The 20,616-nt window shown below is 37.0% G+C and overlaps 1 protein-coding gene across 2 annotated transcripts in view; it reads left to right on the top strand.

The window, feature by feature from the left end:
• ASTN1 (astrotactin 1) overlaps nucleotides 1-20,616 on the top strand; it is a 330,666-nt gene that overhangs the window by 281,662 nt on the left and 28,388 nt on the right. For both annotated transcript variants that reach the window (XM_072419736.1, XM_072419735.1), the window contains exons 15-16: nucleotides 7,510-7,614; nucleotides 11,842-12,030. In XM_072419736.1, the coding sequence (XP_072275837.1) occupies nucleotides 7,510-7,614; nucleotides 11,842-12,030 (294 nt within the window). The remainder of the gene's footprint in view (nucleotides 1-7,509; nucleotides 7,615-11,841; nucleotides 12,031-20,616) is intronic.

The following is a 20,616-nucleotide window of genomic DNA, read 5'->3' as shown; positions in this document are numbered from 1 at the left end:
CAGCAATAAAAACATGACATACATTTTTGGCCGATGACAGGCTTTGCTACTCAAATTGTAGATGCTTTAGACAGAAAACTAACAATAAGACATTAAACACGTTTTGTTTCAATGCACCTGGAATATATTTTGCTGATTTAAACTAAGAGTTCAATTGGGTGTTAAAATAGAAAAACTAAAGAAAATTCTTTTTTATACAGAAAATATATTATTTACAGACAATATTTACTTTTTAGTCTACATTTTTTGTTTATTTCTCATTTTACTTTTTTTGTGCGTGAGGAACAATTTAATAACCCTATAGTTTATTATTTTTATGGGTCCCTTAGCTTTTCATACAAAGGAAACATACATGTGTACCAGCTGATTAACTTTACTATCAAGCTACCCAAATTGGCTGGCTCAGGCATGGGCATTTTATTCTTGCATAAGTTTGGACATATGAAGAGGATTCAAACCTTTTAGCACCCAGTCCAAATATTTTTAGCACCCAGTCCAAATATTATTAGCACCCCCAGATTTTTGTTGGGGGGGGGGCAGGCTGTAGTAGCGGAATCGGATATTAAATGGGTAAATTGGTAACCTGGGCTGGGTATTGTTGGGTGGGTCATCACAAAGTGATGGAGACATGTGTCTCACCTGGAAGAGGAGTGAAGAGGACTCTCCGCTGGTGCAGAGAAATGACATGAGATGCACTGTACATTTGAAGACAGATACATTCAATGCTTAACCTAACTACTATTTCACCTGTTTATCCAAGCAGATCTCTCCCATTCAGAAAGGTAGCAACGCCCCATATGTAGCTAAATATTATCATTTTCACCAAATGATCAATGATATAATCAGCTGTTTATCGAAGTAGATATCTCATCTTCTGAGTATAAGTAACTCCATAAATAATATAATTTTCAACAAATGATTGGGCACCCTGGGTTGGCAGCATTCAAAGTTCATGTTAGATGTGATAAACAATCTTTCATCCATTCTTCCTTAGATCATTTGGGATGAAGTTCAAACTCAGGATGACAAATTTCTATTTTAGTAGTTAGTTTCTTTGCCAAAAAATCAAACAGTGTAAGGCCAACCTTAAGGAAAACATGTATTGATCGTTTAATTCATGCAGATTATAATTATTAAACTGTTTAGCAAAATCCATGTTTTCATGTGATGACCTACCTCTCAATAAAAGTCATTGGCTTGAGGCTGTAAATAAACTGTATTGTTAGCAGAATTCTATGGCAATGGTAAATTTGTTCTTGCTATGTCTGCATTTCAGAAGGAGGATTTCCATTTATAGTAACATCTACTTTAAGAAGTGTTAGAATACAAGCACAAGTCAGTAAAAACAAATTGTAAATGTGACTTTTTTTAGTATTTTTCTAACTCTCTGCCAAGTTTGCCACTAAAAGACAAATTGTGAAATCATCAGCTCTGTATTTGTTACCTATTCCTTTCTCAGTATCCATACAGGCTCTAAAAAGTTAAGACAAGGCCAGTAACATTAAAAAATGCAGCTTTTGCTTGACTTCTGCCCCCTACCACCAACATAATACCTTTTCACTACTGATTGTCTGACAGTTGACTAAACTGTCATGGGCCTGTCCCCTCTGGAGGCATCATTAAACAGTCTGGGTTTAGAGTAATACTGTATTAGACAATGCTCACATGTCTTTAGGTGAGCAATGTTTAGTGCAACAGTTAGTTCACCGCCAATGACAACATTTTTTTTAATGTGCAGGGGATGGGGTGTTTGGGGAATGGATGTAGAGAGGTTGGAGTCTTTATTTTTTCTCATATCTTTAGTTAAATTTGCAGTTACACCCAGCAAAATAACTGAAAGGGAAGGGCATGCAGGGGAGAGAGTATGAACTTTGGTGTTAATATATTTGATTGACTGATCTTCTTTGAATAAGGATACAATTTGCAAGCACTAGTTTTCAGTTTCAATATATATATACAGGTCCCCAGTTAAGGACACAGGACATACAGACGACTCCTAGATACGAACGGGGCTTCCCTGCTCACTCGTGTGCAGGACAGAGGGCTGTTTGCATGACTTACAGAAGAAATCTTTTGCTGTACACAGCTGAGGTTGTGGGTGATCCTAAGAGCTGACCTGATCTGTAGCATCTTGTAGCTCTGTAATAACCAAGACAAACTCTGCAGTTGTTCTTTTTGCATATCAAAGCAGAGCTTGCTCCAGAAGTTATTAAATGTCTATGCTCCATAAAGTTTTTTTTTTGCTTTGTTTGTGATTAGATCACAGTGAGGATTTTATACAATAACTGACACCTTACTGTCTAATATTATGTTGAGACAAACATCTGTCCTAATTGCATTTAATAAAATATTGTACCTGTTCCAACTTACATACAAATTCAACTTAAGAACAAACCTACAGTCACTTTCTTGTATGTAAACCGGGGACCCAGAAAAGTCTGCAGGATAGGGTACAAAGAAGGAAAAAGGTGTGTGCCATAATCTGTGGGTATGCTGTGCATGCTTGCCATTTATAGCAAAAGTGACTTACTCCATATATATTACTTATACTTTGTTGATAGAATTAAAAAAATCTGAAGACTTATTATAGATGAGGTAGCATGGGACCATTTCTTCTTTCTCTAGTTTGTTGGCCTGTGAAATTGAAAAAATAGCTGTACATGTATTGTGTCTCCAGTTGAGGGTATCTAGGGTAGCATACAGACCACCTGTATCAATGTGAAATATAAAATGGGTGAATGTTGGTAATAGGTATAAATGTGCCTGCCTGTGAATATATACATTCTGTTGATATAGTTATACCAGCAACACTCGACACGATCAGAAAGTTATAGATAAAACAAGAAATACCATAAGTAAAACTTTATTTTGTAAATCTGGTAATCTCATCAAATAAGGCCAGTTTGGAGGACTGACAAAACTAATGGTTGAGTAAAGTTAATTCAAGGTACGCTTTATGTAATACTTTTAAAGCAAGAAAAGTAATACTGATGTTAGACAGCAAAGCACAGCATTTCACAAAGATACTACTACATGAAGAACACAATCTAAATACCTGGAATGTTACTGAAACTCTAAAGGTGCGTACACACTTCCAATTTTTATCGTTCCAATCGAACGACGAACGATCGATTGGGCAAAAAATCGTTCGTAAAAAAGCAACGAGTTCTTCATCCTGTTCCACTGCGGCACTTCATCCTGTTTAGCTCAAATTTACCTACCTGCCAGTCAAGTATAAATAACTTGAACTTCAAATAATTGAAATTTAACTCAAGGCTTGAGTCCTAAAATACATTTCCCAAGGTCAAAGTACTGCTTTGTATGTGGAAAGGAGGTAGTAGCGCCAAATAAGTATGCAGGTTGTCATTTGATAGTGACATGTTACTTCCCAATTTTGTGGGAATAATAATAATAATACTAATAATATAATAATAATAATACACTAATAATAATTATAATAATAATACACTAATAATATAATTTTAAACTACTAAACGAAAGGGCCTGATTTATTAAAGCTCTCCAAGACTTGAGAGAATACACTTTCATCAGCTCCAGCAAACCTGGAATGGATCTGGTCCAGGATTTAAAACATTTGCTAACAAATAGCAAATAAAATCCATTCCATGTTTGCTGGATCACCCAGCTTTACTGATGAAAGTGTATTCTCTATAGCCTTGGAGAGCTTTAATAAATCAGACCCAATGAAAAGTATCCAAGCTGAGCACAAGAAAAACTTATGCAATGTATGTTTTTTATAATTAAAGTATTACATTATAATACTGTACTTGGATTCTTTTTGTTTCAAGTATTTTGTTCTTATATGCATTCTTTTCTTTTTCCAACAATGCACACACACGTATCTCACTGATGTGTATTGAGATGGCATTACCTCAATCGGATTACTTGCTGAATTAATCATAATTCCAAAGGTATTTCACACACCAGTTTTCAGATGGATTATGCAATATCACAAATGTGCAGAGTGGCTCATTTCATAATTTTGATCAATTAAGACCTAAATTAATAGCTATGAGTTCCTAATCTTATTTGTGCTCAGAGGGGTAATTTCACAGTTCTTTGCATTTATGCTCACAATGATCATCATAAAGTTATCGAGGATCTCTCACCGGTCTATGCATCTTACACATGACTTCATACAGTGAATGAATCTCAGGTGGCTTCATAGCCTCAGTTACATAGTACAGCAGCACAGGGTGTATAATCTTGCAAATGTGATCGTCTTTATGTTCTCTTCAAAAAGGCCGTGAGAATCCTTACTAATAAAAGTAGATACCAGCTTCAGTTCAACAAAAAAAATATCCCCACCTATTTAACTACAGTTCTCTTTAAACTGTAAATGATTTCTGATTTACTTGTTATATTTTGGTAATTTATGTATCTGGCTGTACACAATACTCTAATACAAACTAAAGCCTGGGTAAACAAGGCACCTCTGTGCAGATCTTTCACAGAGTGTTAACAAATCAAAGCAGCTCAGTGGTTAGCCCTCTGGCCTTTTCAGCGCTGGGTCCCAGGTTCGAATCTCTGACTGGACACTATCTGCATGGAGTTTGCAGGTTCTCCCTGTGTTTGCTTGGGTACTCCGATTTCCTCCCATATTCAAAAACATGTGGCTTCCCCCCAAATTGTACTGTTGTGGGACATTAGATTTTGAGCTGCTTTAAGGGAAAGCTAGTGACAAGAGTTTGCACTTGTGAAGTGCTGTAATATGTACTGCAATAGTGTCAAACTCCAATACACAGAGGGCCAAAATTAAAAACATCGACAAAGTCGTAGGCCAACCCTGAAATTTTTTGAAAAAAAAAAATGGGGAAATTTTTCCTTCCCATTAGATATAAACCCTTTTTATGGAAACAAAGAGGTTTTGCTTCACATTCAATCTGGAACAAGGCTATAAAAGAGAAATAATTTTATTTAAGAAAAAAATGTATGTCTCTTTCTCTTTTTGTAGCCTTCTGAGTTCAATTTCAATGGTAACCTTTTTGCACAGGCTAACAATAATAATAACAGTATTCTTCCATGAAAATCCAACCATTCAAGTCTATGCCTTGGAGTAGCAAAGAAAAGTACAGCTGAGGGAGAGTGCTGGAAATGCCAGACGTGGCCAATCCAGAGCTAAATCTTATGAGTGGCCAACCGCTGATACTCCCTCTTCATTGAAATAGCGTCGCTACTAAAACATTCCAATGCGGGGCAGAGAACCCGCTGGTCCATAGATGGGAGTGATGCCAGGAACTGTAGTAGCGGCGCTATTTGAATGCAGCAGCGGGCCAGCTGCAATTGATATTTAGGATTTCTTTGGAGGCCAAAAAAAGAACATTAGGGGCCAAATGTCAAAATCTGTGCTCTGATTGCCCAAAAGCTGATCTCCTGATCTGAGCTTGGAAAGCTTGAATGCGACTCGGGATTGAATCTGATTTTGTCTATTTTACCTTCACTATTTATTACTCCTAATTTGTACTTGTAAGCTGCTATGTAAAGGGAATTATGCAGCACAAAAAAAGTTAGAATGGTTAGCACACTGCAAAGGACAATACAAAAGAATTTCTGTTTAGTGTAGAAGAACCTGAAAGTAAATGTGTTATCTATCTCATTAACAGTTGCATGATGTTGTGCTTTATCTTGTTAGTAGCGCCTCTGGTTTTTCAGTGTTCTCATTATACTGTCAGATGTAAGCTTCAGTTTCCATCTGGTTCTTCTATCTATCAGTGTCAGTTTGTGAGTACAGACAATTATTTGCAAGTGGCTAAATTGTTTTCGACCTGCAATGACTAGACCATTGTTGACTTTCTAGCCAACAGTAACAAAAGAGGATATTATCTGAAGCTACCCTATCAGAATATGGCAGTTTGGCAGAACACTCATTCTGTTGATGACTACTGAAACAAGGATACTGTCAACCAAATTTCAATGACAGAAAGAACCAAATAGATTGAGGCAACCTCCTGCCAGTGTTTCAGATAATGTGAGGGTTCCAAAAAACATTGTTGGTGGTAGTTTTATTTAATTCACTTAGTTTTTTGTAATCAAAGGCTAATTAAAAGTCAATATGGTATATGAAATTTGGCACGTGTAGACTGTGTCAGCATTAGATTTGATCAAGAACTGTTATGTAATTATAGCCATAAAACCCGACTTCAAGTCTGCTTAAAGTCTTTGGTATTTTTGCTTATCACAGACAACTTACCCCCATCCTGCTTCACGCAGTATGTGTAGTTAGGAGAATTAGTTCACCTGTCTGGCACAAACACTCGGTGGATGCTGGAGGATTGATGCTGGAAACAATCTTTTGTGATTGTTTCAGATGGACGAACAAGAGCTGTACACACAGTGCTGTTGTGTGCTATGGAGAGGACGAGTGAGCAGTGTCGTCCTCCAAAAGTGTGAACAGCAGTCATTCCCGATCGGTCATTCATTATTCTGCCACGGTGGACTGATAAACTACATTCGGTGACCACTATCAGATCTTTGCCCAAGACTGGCATGATCATTGGTCTCAGACAACTATTATCTCATGTGTGCTCGTAGCTTCAGGTTACATAGCATAGGTTCATTTATCTCATATCTCTAACTACAGCCCAGATTTTTCAAAATATACCTTATATGCAAAGACTGCTAAAAAAAATCTGGATTGTCTCCTTAACTAAAACCTGATAGGACAGCTAAGGTTTGTAGTTCCAAAAAAAACAGATTTTAGAGAACTTTGTATTTGGGTATTAAAGTAATTGTGTGCAGAAGAACTCATCATATAAAATATGCCAATGGTTAATATTTTTATTGCTACTTCCAGGGTTATAAATTAATTTCATGTACTGCTGCTCCTTCCTGAAAACATATAGAAACAGCATTGCTCCCTGGTATTGTAGTGACTCCACAGACACCTCTCCTGCTGCCTGTCCTTGGTCTAGGCATATGATATATTCAGATCAGTGAAAGCATTTTCAAGGAACTTACTACCAAAACCACAGAAATAGATGGCCAGGGGAAGGGGGTCATCTCCATGTTTTAATGAGATCTCATAATCCCTAGTTACGCCTCTGGCCAACAGTATACATGTGTTATTGTGTTTCAGGTAAAGTGAAAAGCAGTCAGATAGCCCAATTTGACCATTTATGACCAATTGTATCCTTCATGAAGATTTTAGGAATAAAAATACAAATACAATGCACAGTTAATGGGCAGCATGATGGCTCAGTGGTTAGCAGGACTTTATCTGCACGAAGTTTGCAGGTTTTCCCCATGTTTGTGTGGGTTTCCTTCGGGTACTCTGGTCTCTACCCACTTTAGCAAAAACATGTGGTTAGGTTAATTAGCTTCCCCCCAGACCTTAGACTGTGGTAATGACATATGACTATGGAAGGGATATAGGATTATGATTCCCTTTGAGGGACAGCTATTGACTGTACTATGGACTTTGTACAGTGCTGCGTAATTTGTTGGCGCTATTTAAATACTGTGTAATAATAACTTCATCCTCTCTTTCAGGTATGGTTAACTTCAGCGAAGTGACTGGCTATCCTTTAATTCAGCATTGGACAGTACGGTCTGTTATGTACCATGTACGACTGAACCAGCCAGTTGTTTCCCAAGGTAAGGAAATTCAATAGAATGTCAACGACTTAACAGAAACACGTTCACTATAAAAACTGAGCAAATATTGCTGAACATAAGATGCAGCACCTAGTTAGTACTAGTCAGCATTATGCTGACAGCTCATCAATAATCCCTTAGGAATGCATTGGTCGTCTAGTTTTAATGATGCCTTAAGTTCAACCACAGGTGACCTCATTGAGTTGTGGCTTGAAATGTTCAGTGAGTTCATCATACCTTGACCAGTGTGAACAGAGTTTTGGAAGAAGTAAAAAAATCATTTAGAAAGTATTCCTAAAGCCACAATAAATGAGTGAAAATGTCAGTGCCACTAATTGGTTCAGTTCTGCTTGCATATGTCCCGTAACCTGGCTAGCTAAGGCTTCTTGATGAGGACGTGAGCTATTTGATGAAATAATCCCACTCATTAAAATTGACCTTGTGTTCTTAGATGCAGAAAAACAAAAATGCCGCTAAGGGAAATAGGCTGATCAATTATAACATATTTATTTTAGAAGAAAATATGTTCCCTTTTTATTTCAACAAATAAAACATGATTGTGATGGCATTAATGAGCTGTTTGCACCAAAATACATGAAAAAACAAAAAGCATGCTAATTCATAAAAGGGTCTTGCTTTTGCTCTTTCCGTGAGCTAGGAACTCTAGAAGTATCAAAAATATAAAGAGTAAGATAACCTCTAATGACATGAGTAACTTTACAGTAATGGTTTATTTATGAATCTGAAATCACGTTACTCTCTACATGGTTTTAGGCAGTATTTTATTATTGCTACAGATTTTGGGTGGTAATTGGGACAGTGTATTTGGAATGATCCATCAAAGACAGATAACCTCAAAATACCAAAGAGAGATAAAAACAACTTTTGGCTGGTTGTGGTCTAATCTAATTCTCTACTGTTCTATATTGTCAGTTCAGAGAGTGTCCCAGCAGTTATCAGCATATATAATGATAAGAAAATATGTACTACAAAATTTATAGAGTGATGTACAGAAAATCTGTAAAAATGCATATAAAAATGCATGCAAAGAGGAATGATCATGTAGAAAGATAAGTGACCCACAGCAACCAATCAGAAGTCAACTTTGATCAGGCTAAAGCAGATATATCAAGGAATAATGATAGCCTTTAGGTATCACTGTGACTTATTAAATAAGCCATTTAGATTAGACTGATGTAGCAGGTATATTTCGAAGTGATGTACGAATGGCAGCTATGGGATTGTTTTTATTAGATCAATGGAAGCATTGCATCATTTTTGATGACGTGCCTTATGAGGATAGGGGTTCCTGACATTGAAATCAAGTTGGAAACAATGAAAAACATAGCCTGACCCCTAACCTTAACTTGAGACTGAATTGGAGACATATATTTTATTAGTGTTAAGATGTCAGATTGTATAAAAAGTAAATTATATATTTTTTAACATGCTAAATGTGGCTAACTACATTATCAAGCTACTCTACAGGCAAAAAAACAACTTAAGACAGCTTAGGACAACGTAACACATCAAACAAAATGCACATTCTTTACTTTTCATGTATCTGTATTAATGCAATCCATGGCTTCAGTAGGACTTGCTGTCCATTATTTGGATTTTGTTTTCTGGTGTACCTTGTACTATTTGTAAAAGATCTGATAAAACATTAGCAACTTTATAAATGTACAACATCGACTTAAAAATGTATAAACTTCAAATCAATTCTAAAATAGGGTTTACCCAAATCCTTGTAGCCTTCCTTAAAAACATCAGACCCTTAGCACTTTTACTCTATCCTGGTATATCCTTTAGTTTTTTTCTGTTTTCTTATCCTTTTGTATCTCGTTATTGATATGTTACAGTTGGAAAATGTCTTTTTCAAGCACTGGAAAAGTATTCTTTGAAAAATGTGCTAGTGCACAATGCAATGCAATATCTGTCGTGCTCTTGGCAGACTAAAGAATCTGTGACCCATGTGTTTGTACCTGATTCATGTACTAGTGTTGCTGTACAGAAGAATAGAGTTTTAGATCACATTTGTATTATCTGTTACAATAATATATTGGTCTTGTGGAAATGTGTTACATTCCAGTACACTAAATCACAGATCATTGCCAGAAAAAACCTCCAGATATTAAGAGTCCAAAAATCTATCCCATTTTTTTTTCTATTAGGCAGATACAATAGATTTGTTTACATACAAGCTCCAAAGAGTTGACTTTAAATTAAAAAGTAGAAAAAAATCAATTTTTTCATAAAACATTATTGCAGAATCCTGTCTAAAACTTTATTGCAGTTTACTTACAGTAATTGTGTTCCTATAAACACCCCTATAATAACACTTCCATATTATACACGTTTGTATCATAAAATCACTAAAAGAAGTGTCATTTTACCCCACTTTTCTTAACCCATGTACCTACATTTTTTTCTCAAGTCATCAAGGACAGCTAAGTGTGGTGGTCTGTGCTAATTAAAAATACCAAATCAGTTTTATTGTTCTAAAAAAAACAGTAGAAAGCACCCCAGATCATTAGTACGCAATATCCTTTTAAAATACCCAATACCACAAATGAAACTCCTATTGAAAGAAAAGTAATTTTCTTTAGGGCTCTATGCAGACTTCTGGTAAATGCAATTTGAAAATCTGCTATAAGCAGGAAATTTGAATTTTGGAATATTATGCACACATGGTATATAGAAGTAGCATGGTTGCATGATTACATTACAAAATAATCTAGTGTAGCAGCTATATGAGTTATAATTTTAATGTTTATCAAAATTTTTGTTACCCCATAATTGCATCGGTAACGTTTGTTGGACACCTAAAGGAAGACTTCCCATTTTGTGACTTTGACACCTTTTATCATGTGGGTATTTAAACCAATCCTAAAATGTGATATTGGAAGCAAATTGCCGCCTGATATATTCACAGCTACAATTTAATTGTGCAGACCACTGAACAAGAGAAAGAAAAGATGAATGGTTTTATGTTTCCTAAACTTTTAAGAATCTTTTGACTTTTCTCAACACCCCCGATTGCCTTCCTTCTGCTGTTTTCTGCATAAATACAGCCATAAATGTCCACAGGAGGTCAGAACAGAAAGCAGAATAATAAAAAAGCCAGCTTTTGTGCATTCTGTGTACTGACCTATGTGTCAACAGCAAGTGATCATAAAAGTAAAGCAAACACATTTCTCCAAAAGTCTGTGGAAATGTAAAATCTGAAAAGTGTAGGTATTGTGCAGGCAAATGCAAGGGAACTTTTTATGATTTCCCCATTCTGCCAGGTTTTCACAAGGGTCACTAGTATTGCGCATCCTGGGAACCTGCCCTGCATGTCTTGGGTGGTGCTCCATGGTGTGGATGTCATAACTGTCCCAAGTTTTTTATCTAAGTTTTAGCTAGTGCTGCTGGTCATATCTTAGATATAAAGACAGTTTGGACCCAATGTAGGCTCCACTAATCCTTTCTTAAGGTCTGCTGTGAAAACTTGTGCACTGTCTCTGTGAGGTCTGGTGAGACTGTGTACAATGGCCTGTGCATGATGCATTCCTGACCCCTGAACTCTGCATTACTCATTTAGTCTTGAACCAATGCTTTCTGTGTATTACACTCCCTAATCCAATGCATGTTTTGTGCTTCATATTACCCCCTGTGCACTGTGTATTAGGCATTCTTTAGTTCTGTTTTGTGTATTATTCATTCTTGACCCCTGTGCTCATTTCAGTAAACACTCCTAAGCCTTACTTTATGTGTTTAATGCACATCTGACCCCAGTATTCTGTGCTTTACATTTTTTAGCATTGCACTTTTAAGCACACCTGACCCATGCACCATGTTGTATACTTAATTCTCCTGACCACTGCCCTCTGTACATCATATAACTTACTCCTTATCACATTATTTTTTAAACATTTTTTTTCACATTACATATTACTTAACAAGGTGTGTATTGACTGGTTGCTAAGTATCCACTAATTTTTTAAAGATGTTCTTGTTTAAAGTAGCTTATGTGTAGAAAAGCATATGTGATGGAAGAAGATTTTTTAAATCACTGTTATCTTCATATGCTAAGAAATTACACAAACACACATTCCTCTTCTTTTTACATCTACCTAAAAAACCTGCATTTTATAATCCTCTGCAAGACTCTGGTTTTCTTCATGTTTGTTGTTTTCCTGAATATCTAATTGATTCTCCTCTTTTATGGTTTGCCCCTTTCAGTCTTTACTCATGCTCTCCATGCACTGGATGGAGCGACATCACGTCTGGAGTTTATGCCACTATTAGAACAGTTTGGAAACCATTACATTCAGGAGGCAGTGTATGGATTTGAGGAGACATGCTCGATATGGTACCCCAATCGGCAAGTTCAGAGGCTGCTATGGCTTGAATTTGAAGACATAAGTAAAGGTAAGAAATTAAAAAGTCTGCCAGTTCTTAAAAGGTAACTTGAACTACCATCTCTTGTCTGTACTACTGTAACATCCTCCACTCTGGTATTCGACTAACCCAACTCTCTCCTCAACAATCTAATATGAATGCTGCAGCCAGACTCCTCTATCCTTCCCATTGGTCCTCTTCTGCTGCATCTCCTAGTAGTTTTCTTCATTGGCTTCCATTTCACCTTAGAATCAAATCCAAGCTCCTGTGCTTTGCCTTCAAATATCCCCACAGTTCTTGTCCCACCTACCTTTCTAACCTGGTGGAAAAATGCTCCCCTAGCTGCTCTCTTTGCTCCTCCAATGAGCTATTAATGACTTCCTCACTCACAACCTCATCACACGCACAACTACAAGACTTTTCTAGATCCGCTCCAACTCTCTGGAATGGTCTTCCACGTCCTTATCGGCTTGCTCACATTTTTTCAAACTTGCCAACCTATGTTCTTCTGACTCCTAAAACTGTCACAACTTCCCAATATTCCATATCTCCCCTCCTATTGTGTGATATTTCCCCACCTTCTAGATTGTAAGGTCGTCAGGGCATGGTCCTCCCCTCCTCCTGTGTCACTGTATGTATTCATCTGTCATGTGCAACCACCAGTGTGGTTTTCCTTCAGCTAATCCTGTCCACATATCCACATTTCTAACTTACTATGGCTTGTTCTGTACTGTGTATCTGTATGGCAAAAACCATCTCGGTAAAGAGGGGGCTTTGCATTCTCATGTCATAACTTCCTCTTTATTAGTGAGCGGGTGAGCTCCTGTGAGCTGGTCTCTCTCAACTCCCTATTGCCCATACAGTAATCCTATATTTATTTGTCCAAAAGTATTGTTGTCTGTATAGGAAACACTCCAAATGTGCTCAAGGTACTCCAACCATAATTATAATCATAGTTACAATAGAATAGCACATGAGTTATAGCGGTGCGGTTTATAGACAGTCTTGGCAGGATCATAAGGATGCTGTATTGGCAAGAGCTTCACCACCAGTCAAAGCATCTTCAACAAAAGCATGTAGAAATGAATGGGACCAGGAACATGCCCATGAACCACCCTGAGGACAAGAAGGACAGTTTGATAAATGCTGAAAAATCTTTGTTTCCTTTAAAACCCTTAAGAATTATGTAATGTTTATTTTGCAGAATTTAGGAACAATTTCAGACATCCTCTTACCTTCTCTTACATATCTTTTTGTAAGTTCATGTTGTGTTTAATTGGCCTGTGTTGCTACCCTTAAATTTCTTAGCAGGTTATATTGTATTATGTTCCTTAAAAACCTGTGCAGACCCTACATTTTGTAAATGATTCCTGACTCATCTTCAGATATTTATTCATTTAATGGCATAAAAAATGACAATTCTTGACAACTCTTAGATGTCAGGAGCAATCCAGCCTGATGGATTTGTTCATTCAATTATCTTTAATCTTAAAGCACATATGGACATGGCTGGACAGCTCATGATCATGCACAGCCCTACATATGTGAGGCTACAACTAGTGACATATGCACAATATCTTTATGATTACAATTGTCTGCCAGGCAATGCAACCAAGTATATCATTGCTGTATGTATGAAGTCATGGATTTATACAGGAGAAGCTCATTTGCTGTAAATAGTTTGTTTAGCAACTATCTAACATCTTTATTTAGCTTAACTCTAGCTGGCTTATCCAGGAACAGCTAAGCAGCGAATAACTGTCACAAAACAGATTCTTTTTGAGGTTGATCCATCTGTATTTTGATATTAATTCAAACCAATGAATAATGAGTTTGTTTATAAAACAAGAAGGATGTGTAAAATAATGAAAAGCAAAAGACAGTGAATGAGATATGTAATTCTGACTGACCGAAAACAAAAATTACCAGTAGAATCATAATAATTATCTTTAAAGTGCATTTATTTGGACAGTAAAATACCATAACAGAAGGCTCTGGTTCCTAGGCAAGTAATATTGTTTTTTCCATTGAAGCTCTCCTATTTGTTGAGAGATATTAAATGGTTAGGTTTATGCTGGGGTATTAATTGTTGCTTTTGTTCTTCTCAAAGGCTTCTGAAGATACATATCTCTTTGTTCACTTATTCTTATCTAAATTGACTAACAGCAAGTAGGCCAGGGATAATTGCAATCTTAACAGTGGTCTTAGCCTGCAGATATCTAGCAGGATAAAACAGGAAAACAAAGACATTTCAGGTCAGAGATGCTAAATCTTTATCTGTTCATAGTTACAGAAAAAATATAACTTATTTGCTAAATGTATACATAAAAGAAGATCACAAATACTGAATCTGAAGTTTCCAAATATTCTTGCTGGCTGTGTTTTCCTTGCTGGAGAGAAAGCTGTTCCTGAGGACCACAAAAATCTGCTTGCTTCTACTTCCCATATCAATCAGCAGATCACTAATTACTAGGGGGGTATCTCTGACAAAAGGAAGCAAAATTCTGCTCCTTCCAGTGTTAGTTGGCTATGTATGGGGTTTTCCTGGCATTAGAAATACAAGTAGTCCTCCAGGTAAAGATGTACGACATTAGGATGACTCCTAGATATGAACGGTGCTTCCCTGCTCCCTAGTGTGCAGGGCGGAGGTTTGATGGGGGGAGGGGGCAGTTTGCATGACTTGCAGAAGAAATCATTTGCTAAACACAGCTGGCATTGTGGGTGATTTTAAGCGATGATCTTTTCTGTAACATCTTGAAACTCTTTAATGACCAAGGCAAACTCTGCAGTTCTTTCTTTTTGCATATCAAAGCACAGCTTGCTCCAGAAGTTAATGAATGTCTAGGCTCCATAAAGTTTTTTTTTTTTTTTTGCTATGTTTGTGATTAACTTACTGTGAGGATTTTTTTTTTACAGTAACTGACACCACGCTGCCTAATAATATATTCAGACAAACATCTGTCCTAATTGCATTTATTAAAATAATGTACCTGTTTTGACTTACATACAAATTCAACTTAAGAACAAACCTTCAGTCCCTATCTCGTATGTAACCCGGGGACTACCTGTAAACAGGAATCAAAGTGAATACTGAAAAGGTGGAATGGATGGTGCAGTTGTATTAGAATCACGTCTGTATTTGGAGTGCTTTTGTAGTTGGTGCAGGTGGTAATAAATTCGTGGCCATCATCATGAACAGCGAAACAACAACCTTTTTACAACAGCCTTTCTCTGCCTTTTTTATTGGGGGAAACCTTGAAATAACTTTTATGTCTTATGGATCCTCTGCTATAATGACTTTATATTAACTCACAATACTTTAACATGCCATCAATAGGATGAATGCCTTCTAAATTGCCAGCAATTTGAAAAAATGTCATCTTACAGATAGCTAAAAAAATCATTTATGTCACCTAAATTGACCCGAGAGGCACAGACTGCTCATTACTCAAGGAACCCCAGACAACCTCCCTCTGGTGGAACCGTAGGGCTCTACGGAAATCTAGTTGAGAACCACTGTTCTACAATCTGTCCATACAAAGGGCAGACCTCAGTAAGGGGCCTTGGACGAATGTGTATTTTACCTTTTATTTCATAGGTTAACCATCAAAATGCAGTCTAAAGCACTTCTCTTGGTAACTCTATGAATCATATTATAGGAGTCATTCTGGGAACACTGTCACACAGGATTGTCTGCTCTTACTTCTATCTCAAATGCCCTATCTTATTAATCCTGATATCAGATGATGTGACACCATTGACAATGCTCTGTCTACATCTATTGTAAACATTCTTCTGGATAAACCTCTGAGGGTACAATGTGTACACTGCTGTATAAGAACTATAAGGCATCTTCCTGTGCATATTAAACAGCTGTCTGCAAGACATATCTGCTCCTTATTAGCAGTGGCAGTAAATTCACCTGGAACATGTGAGAGAACTGATTTAGGTAGTCTGACAAACTGAACTGCTCTCATTTATTTCAGGAACTTTCCCGCAAGCGGGAGGAAGCATTGCGGAGAAATATGATGAAGCTGTAACACTGAATGACATGACAGTTAAATGCATGCTTGGTAGTAAAATTGTGCTTATACATTAAATGCAGTGATTGGCAAAATGTCTTGTAGTGCCAGCATTGCAGAGGCTTGCATTGTAATAATATACATCATATACACATACATCTGCTTTATAGAACAGACAAAACACAGAATTAAGTATTAAATGTATAATGGGCATAGCTTTTTCTCTACATTTGCCTTTTTTTAAAATTGACTGTTTGAAATAGGAAATAACCTTTGCAGCTAAAGTTCTGTCTCCATTTGCATCCCAAAGAATACAGTAGTGATTAAATATATTCTAGTTTAATATACCTACATACACCCAACCACTTGTTTTTTTTTGGCCTGTCCTCTTTATTGGAGTTAAGATTCTGGTGCAGGGCCGGGGGATATGGCTGTAGATCTGGCAACGAAGGCATGAAAAATTTTTTAGACCCAATAATATTTTTGTATTAGAGAGATTTGTATAGAGAGAGATTGAGGCTGTCAATGCTGAGCTCTCTTTCTTAAAATGCTCTTTATTTGCTGTTATTTTCACCCTTTTGATTCAGTAATTTAGAGTGACTATGTCATGAGAAAGTATGCATGGTTTCCATTGCTGGCTGGTAATTTAATATTCAGGGGACCTGCAACAGCTGGGGAGTCAGAAACCTGCAATAAACCTGCTGTAAAACTATAAAAAATGTCAAAATATTAGTATATTGAAGGCTAATGAGCCCTGATTTATTGAAGCTCTCCAAGGCTGGAGAAGACACCCTTTCATCAGTGAAGCAGAGTGATTCAGCAAACATGGAATGGATCTGCTCCAAGATTGAAAACAAATGGCAAATGACTTTGAAAAAATCTATTCCAGGTTTGCTGGATCACCCAACATCACTGATGAAAGTGTATCCTCTCCAGCCTTGGACAGCTTTATTAAATTAGGCCCATGATCCTAAATGAGTGATCAGTAATGGCTGCCCCATAGTTTTCTCCTGACAAAATCACTGTCAAAGTCTCTCTCTCTCTGGAGCGATGTATGCAAATAATGCCTTTTCAATGACTTTCCTTGTATCTAACAAGTAAAAATGTATAAATATCACCAATAGCATCCTTATCATTTTTCTTATTAGTGGTATATTTTTAGGGTTATGCAGTGGGAATGAGTGGAAGATTTTGGTGCACATATTTTTACCCAAAATTACTGATTCCACTTTTACCAACATTTTTTTACATTAGTCTTAGCTGTAAGACTTCAGCAATAGGTTATAAAGCTTTGTTTCCAAACAAACACTCCCTATGACAGTGAAGAAGTCTGACATGGCATTGATTAGAAACAAATCCAAGCAACACGGATGCATTGTCCTATAGTTAGGAACTCCTAGCTTTGAAGAAGTTTTTTGTATATGCCTAACTCCAAGCTAACCATAAGCCTAATTTTGGGGGTATGTACACACACCAGATGATTCTGACACGTGTACAGCGGTCCTCCACAGCAGATTGATGAACAACTGTTTGGGAACCACTATGAACCCCCTAACCTTTCCCAGGTTACCCTTTTCCCAAAGTATCTCTCTAATACAGAAGTTATGGCTCTAAAATTATTTTCATGCCTTGGATGCCAGATCTGCAGCCATATCTCCTAGCCCTTTACCAGTATCTTGTTCTACCTACCCTTTACACTGAACAGAACGGTGAGGTGTGTACAGCACTCTTCTCAGTCACATCCATCAGACATCTGTGTGAGGTTTTTTATAAATAAAGTATTGTGATCTCAATAGTGATCAATGGTGGCTTTGTTGATAAAAGCTTTCAATGAACTAATTGGTTCGCTGCTTCTCCTTAACTGTTCAATCACAGGCTCGGGGTATTAGCAACATTTAGTTGTATGATATAACTGCAATGGAGAAAACTCAGGTCTCCAGGTTGGCCATACTTGGTGTCTTAGATGTCAAAGTCTCTTGAATGGATAGACAAAATTACAGATTTGTAGCAGGTAAAACATCCCCAATACTATATCTCTTTCATCTGTAAAATTAGATTCTTTTTCTGCTTATGAGCTAACAGAATGCCTCCTTTAACCCAGTCACCTGATCACATTTGCACACAAACATTTTACCTGTACACCCCAAGAGAATTGTAAATGATTATTTATTAAAGAAATTCAAAGTTAAAGATATCAGCAAAAGTAATCACAATGGGCTTGGTTTATTAAAGCTCTCCAAGGCTGGAGAGGATACGCTTTTATCAGTGAAGCTGGATGATCCAGCAAACCTGGAATAGATCTGGTCCAGGATTGATAACATTTGCTTACAAATAGCAAAGGACTTTTAAGGTATTCATTCCAAGTTTGCTGGGTTGCCCAGCTTCTCTGATAAAAGTGTATCCTCTCCAGTCTTGGGGAGCTTTTTTAAATCAGGCTCAGTTGGTAATACTAATAATATCCAGCATCCCTTGGCTCAAACCCTGCAAATATCCTATCTCACCCTCTCATCCTACATCACAGTGGGACTTCTAGCCGAATGACTCCTGATCGCAGAAGACAAAGAGCTGAGCAACATACAAGCCTAGGTGACACTGAAGACAAGTAAATGAGTGGTCAGTCTCCAGAAGGGATGAGGGTGTGTTAACTGCTACTTAGGAATGCTCACTACAGGTTTGTCCTGTTTGTGACATAGAAAAAAAATATATAAACATATACAGAATAAGGCTATGTACACACGTCAGAGGATTCATGGATCCAAACGACGAACAATTGTAATACAAGTTAAGGGGAGAGAGCGCAGCAGGGTGCCACTCCATCGTTCTCCCCCCTCCCCATAGAGGAGAACGGTGCTGTATGTAAAGAGCTTGTTCATGCATATTACAGTCTTTTGTCGTTGGCAAGGATTGTGAAAGAAAAAATCTAACATGTGTACGTATTCTAAGCCTAAAGTAGGTCAGGCAGACATAGTACAAGATAAATCAATATAGGGTAGGGCAGGAAGCACACAGACAATAACAAGCAGCAGATATCAGGCCAAGGATAAACACACTCACCTATCTGCACCATACAGAGGCTTCCAAGTTGTCAAAATGAATGGCTTATAATGGCACCATAAACTTAAACAAAGTATAAAGCCAACACATTCACAGTTCCATCATAAATTGGTGATTTGTTATGGAACCTAAAATAACTGCTTTATTTTTCTAAGGATATACACAAGTCCAAAGATATAGGCCTGACTGCAAAAATATACTCTGGCCAGACAAAGTAAAGAAGATGCAGGAGGTTAAGCCAAAGTGATGGCCGACGTGAGGCCCCTTTTACACCTACAACTACAAAAAAATAGTATGCCACTTACAAGGTGAAGTTGTCCTTCAAAACTTAATTTATTTTTTATAAGGCTAATTTAAAAAGTGCCTGGTAATTTTGCAAACATATTTACCAAAATCACTCTGCCTATCACAGTGAATGAGTGAAACTCCAGTGAAATAAAAACAATCATATTGTACATCAAGTGCAGCAAACTTATCCTCCAATTGATTACAGTTGTTTTAAAGTGAGTCCAATCTATAGGCCAGGACAGAAAATACTATTGCATTTTACCTTTGTAATGGTGTATTGATTTTCTACTAAAATGTAATTAAAGCTGAAAACTGATGTTTATGATGTATGATGATTCTATTATCCTTTGTTATCTATCTACAGTAATCGGTGTGGACAATTTTATCTATGGTCTGTTGCTCGTTTGTCTGTATGTATATATGGCCAACATACGCTAAGCACAATAGTCATACAGTGCGCCAGATATGCCTAAGAGGAAGAACTGCAAATACACACCCCGGAAATATTTATAAGCCCCTCTGTTTCAGTTAATGAACGCATTTAGGTAGATGTGCAGTACTTCAAGTGTTGCATAAAAGCAGCTCATTTATTGGGAACATGCTGCCTTTGCATAGTACTGCATAGTGCAGTAAAACCCACTTAAATGTGCATTCTTCAGGTAATTGCTGAAACTGGTATAAAATAAGGAACATGCAGAAAAAGATTTAGTTTGAACTTAGTACTTTTTAATACTTTATTCTTTGTTTTTGTACTAAAAAATTACAAAACAAGAATTTTGTTTCAACATGCAAAGTGTTACTTTCTGCAGACTTCTGGTAATTTTTGCCTGAGTGCTGTTAAAGTGTCAGATCTGCCTAAGTCCTGGTATCCAGCAGTGAGACATCTCACATATTACAGTTCTCAACACAGACAGATCCTAAAAAAAGCTTCCCATATTGTACATCTGTCTTCTACTCATTTGTGACTATAGCATCAGCAGAATATTTGCATGTGCAACTTTCTATTGCTTAAAGTTGCTAAAATGCTCAGCAAATACAGTGTAGCCAGAAAAGTTTAATTAGTCCATCTTTTCCACGTCTATTCTTATGTGCCATTTCCAGGTCTAGTGGTCTGTCTTATGTGCCAAGAGCATACGTACACTGCATATATTTCAACAATTATAAATGTGCTGATAGACATCTACAAATAAAACAAAAATAGGTGAAAAGCAATGTTTGTACCATTGCTGTAGGGAGCAAAAACTCATTGTTA

Source organism: Pyxicephalus adspersus, chromosome 8 (assembly GCF_032062135.1).
Source record: "Pyxicephalus adspersus chromosome 8, UCB_Pads_2.0, whole genome shotgun sequence".
Taxonomy (NCBI): domain Eukaryota; kingdom Metazoa; phylum Chordata; class Amphibia; order Anura; family Pyxicephalidae; genus Pyxicephalus; species Pyxicephalus adspersus.
Note: the sequence above shows the minus strand (reverse complement) of the source record. Positions and strands in the feature narration are given on the sequence as shown.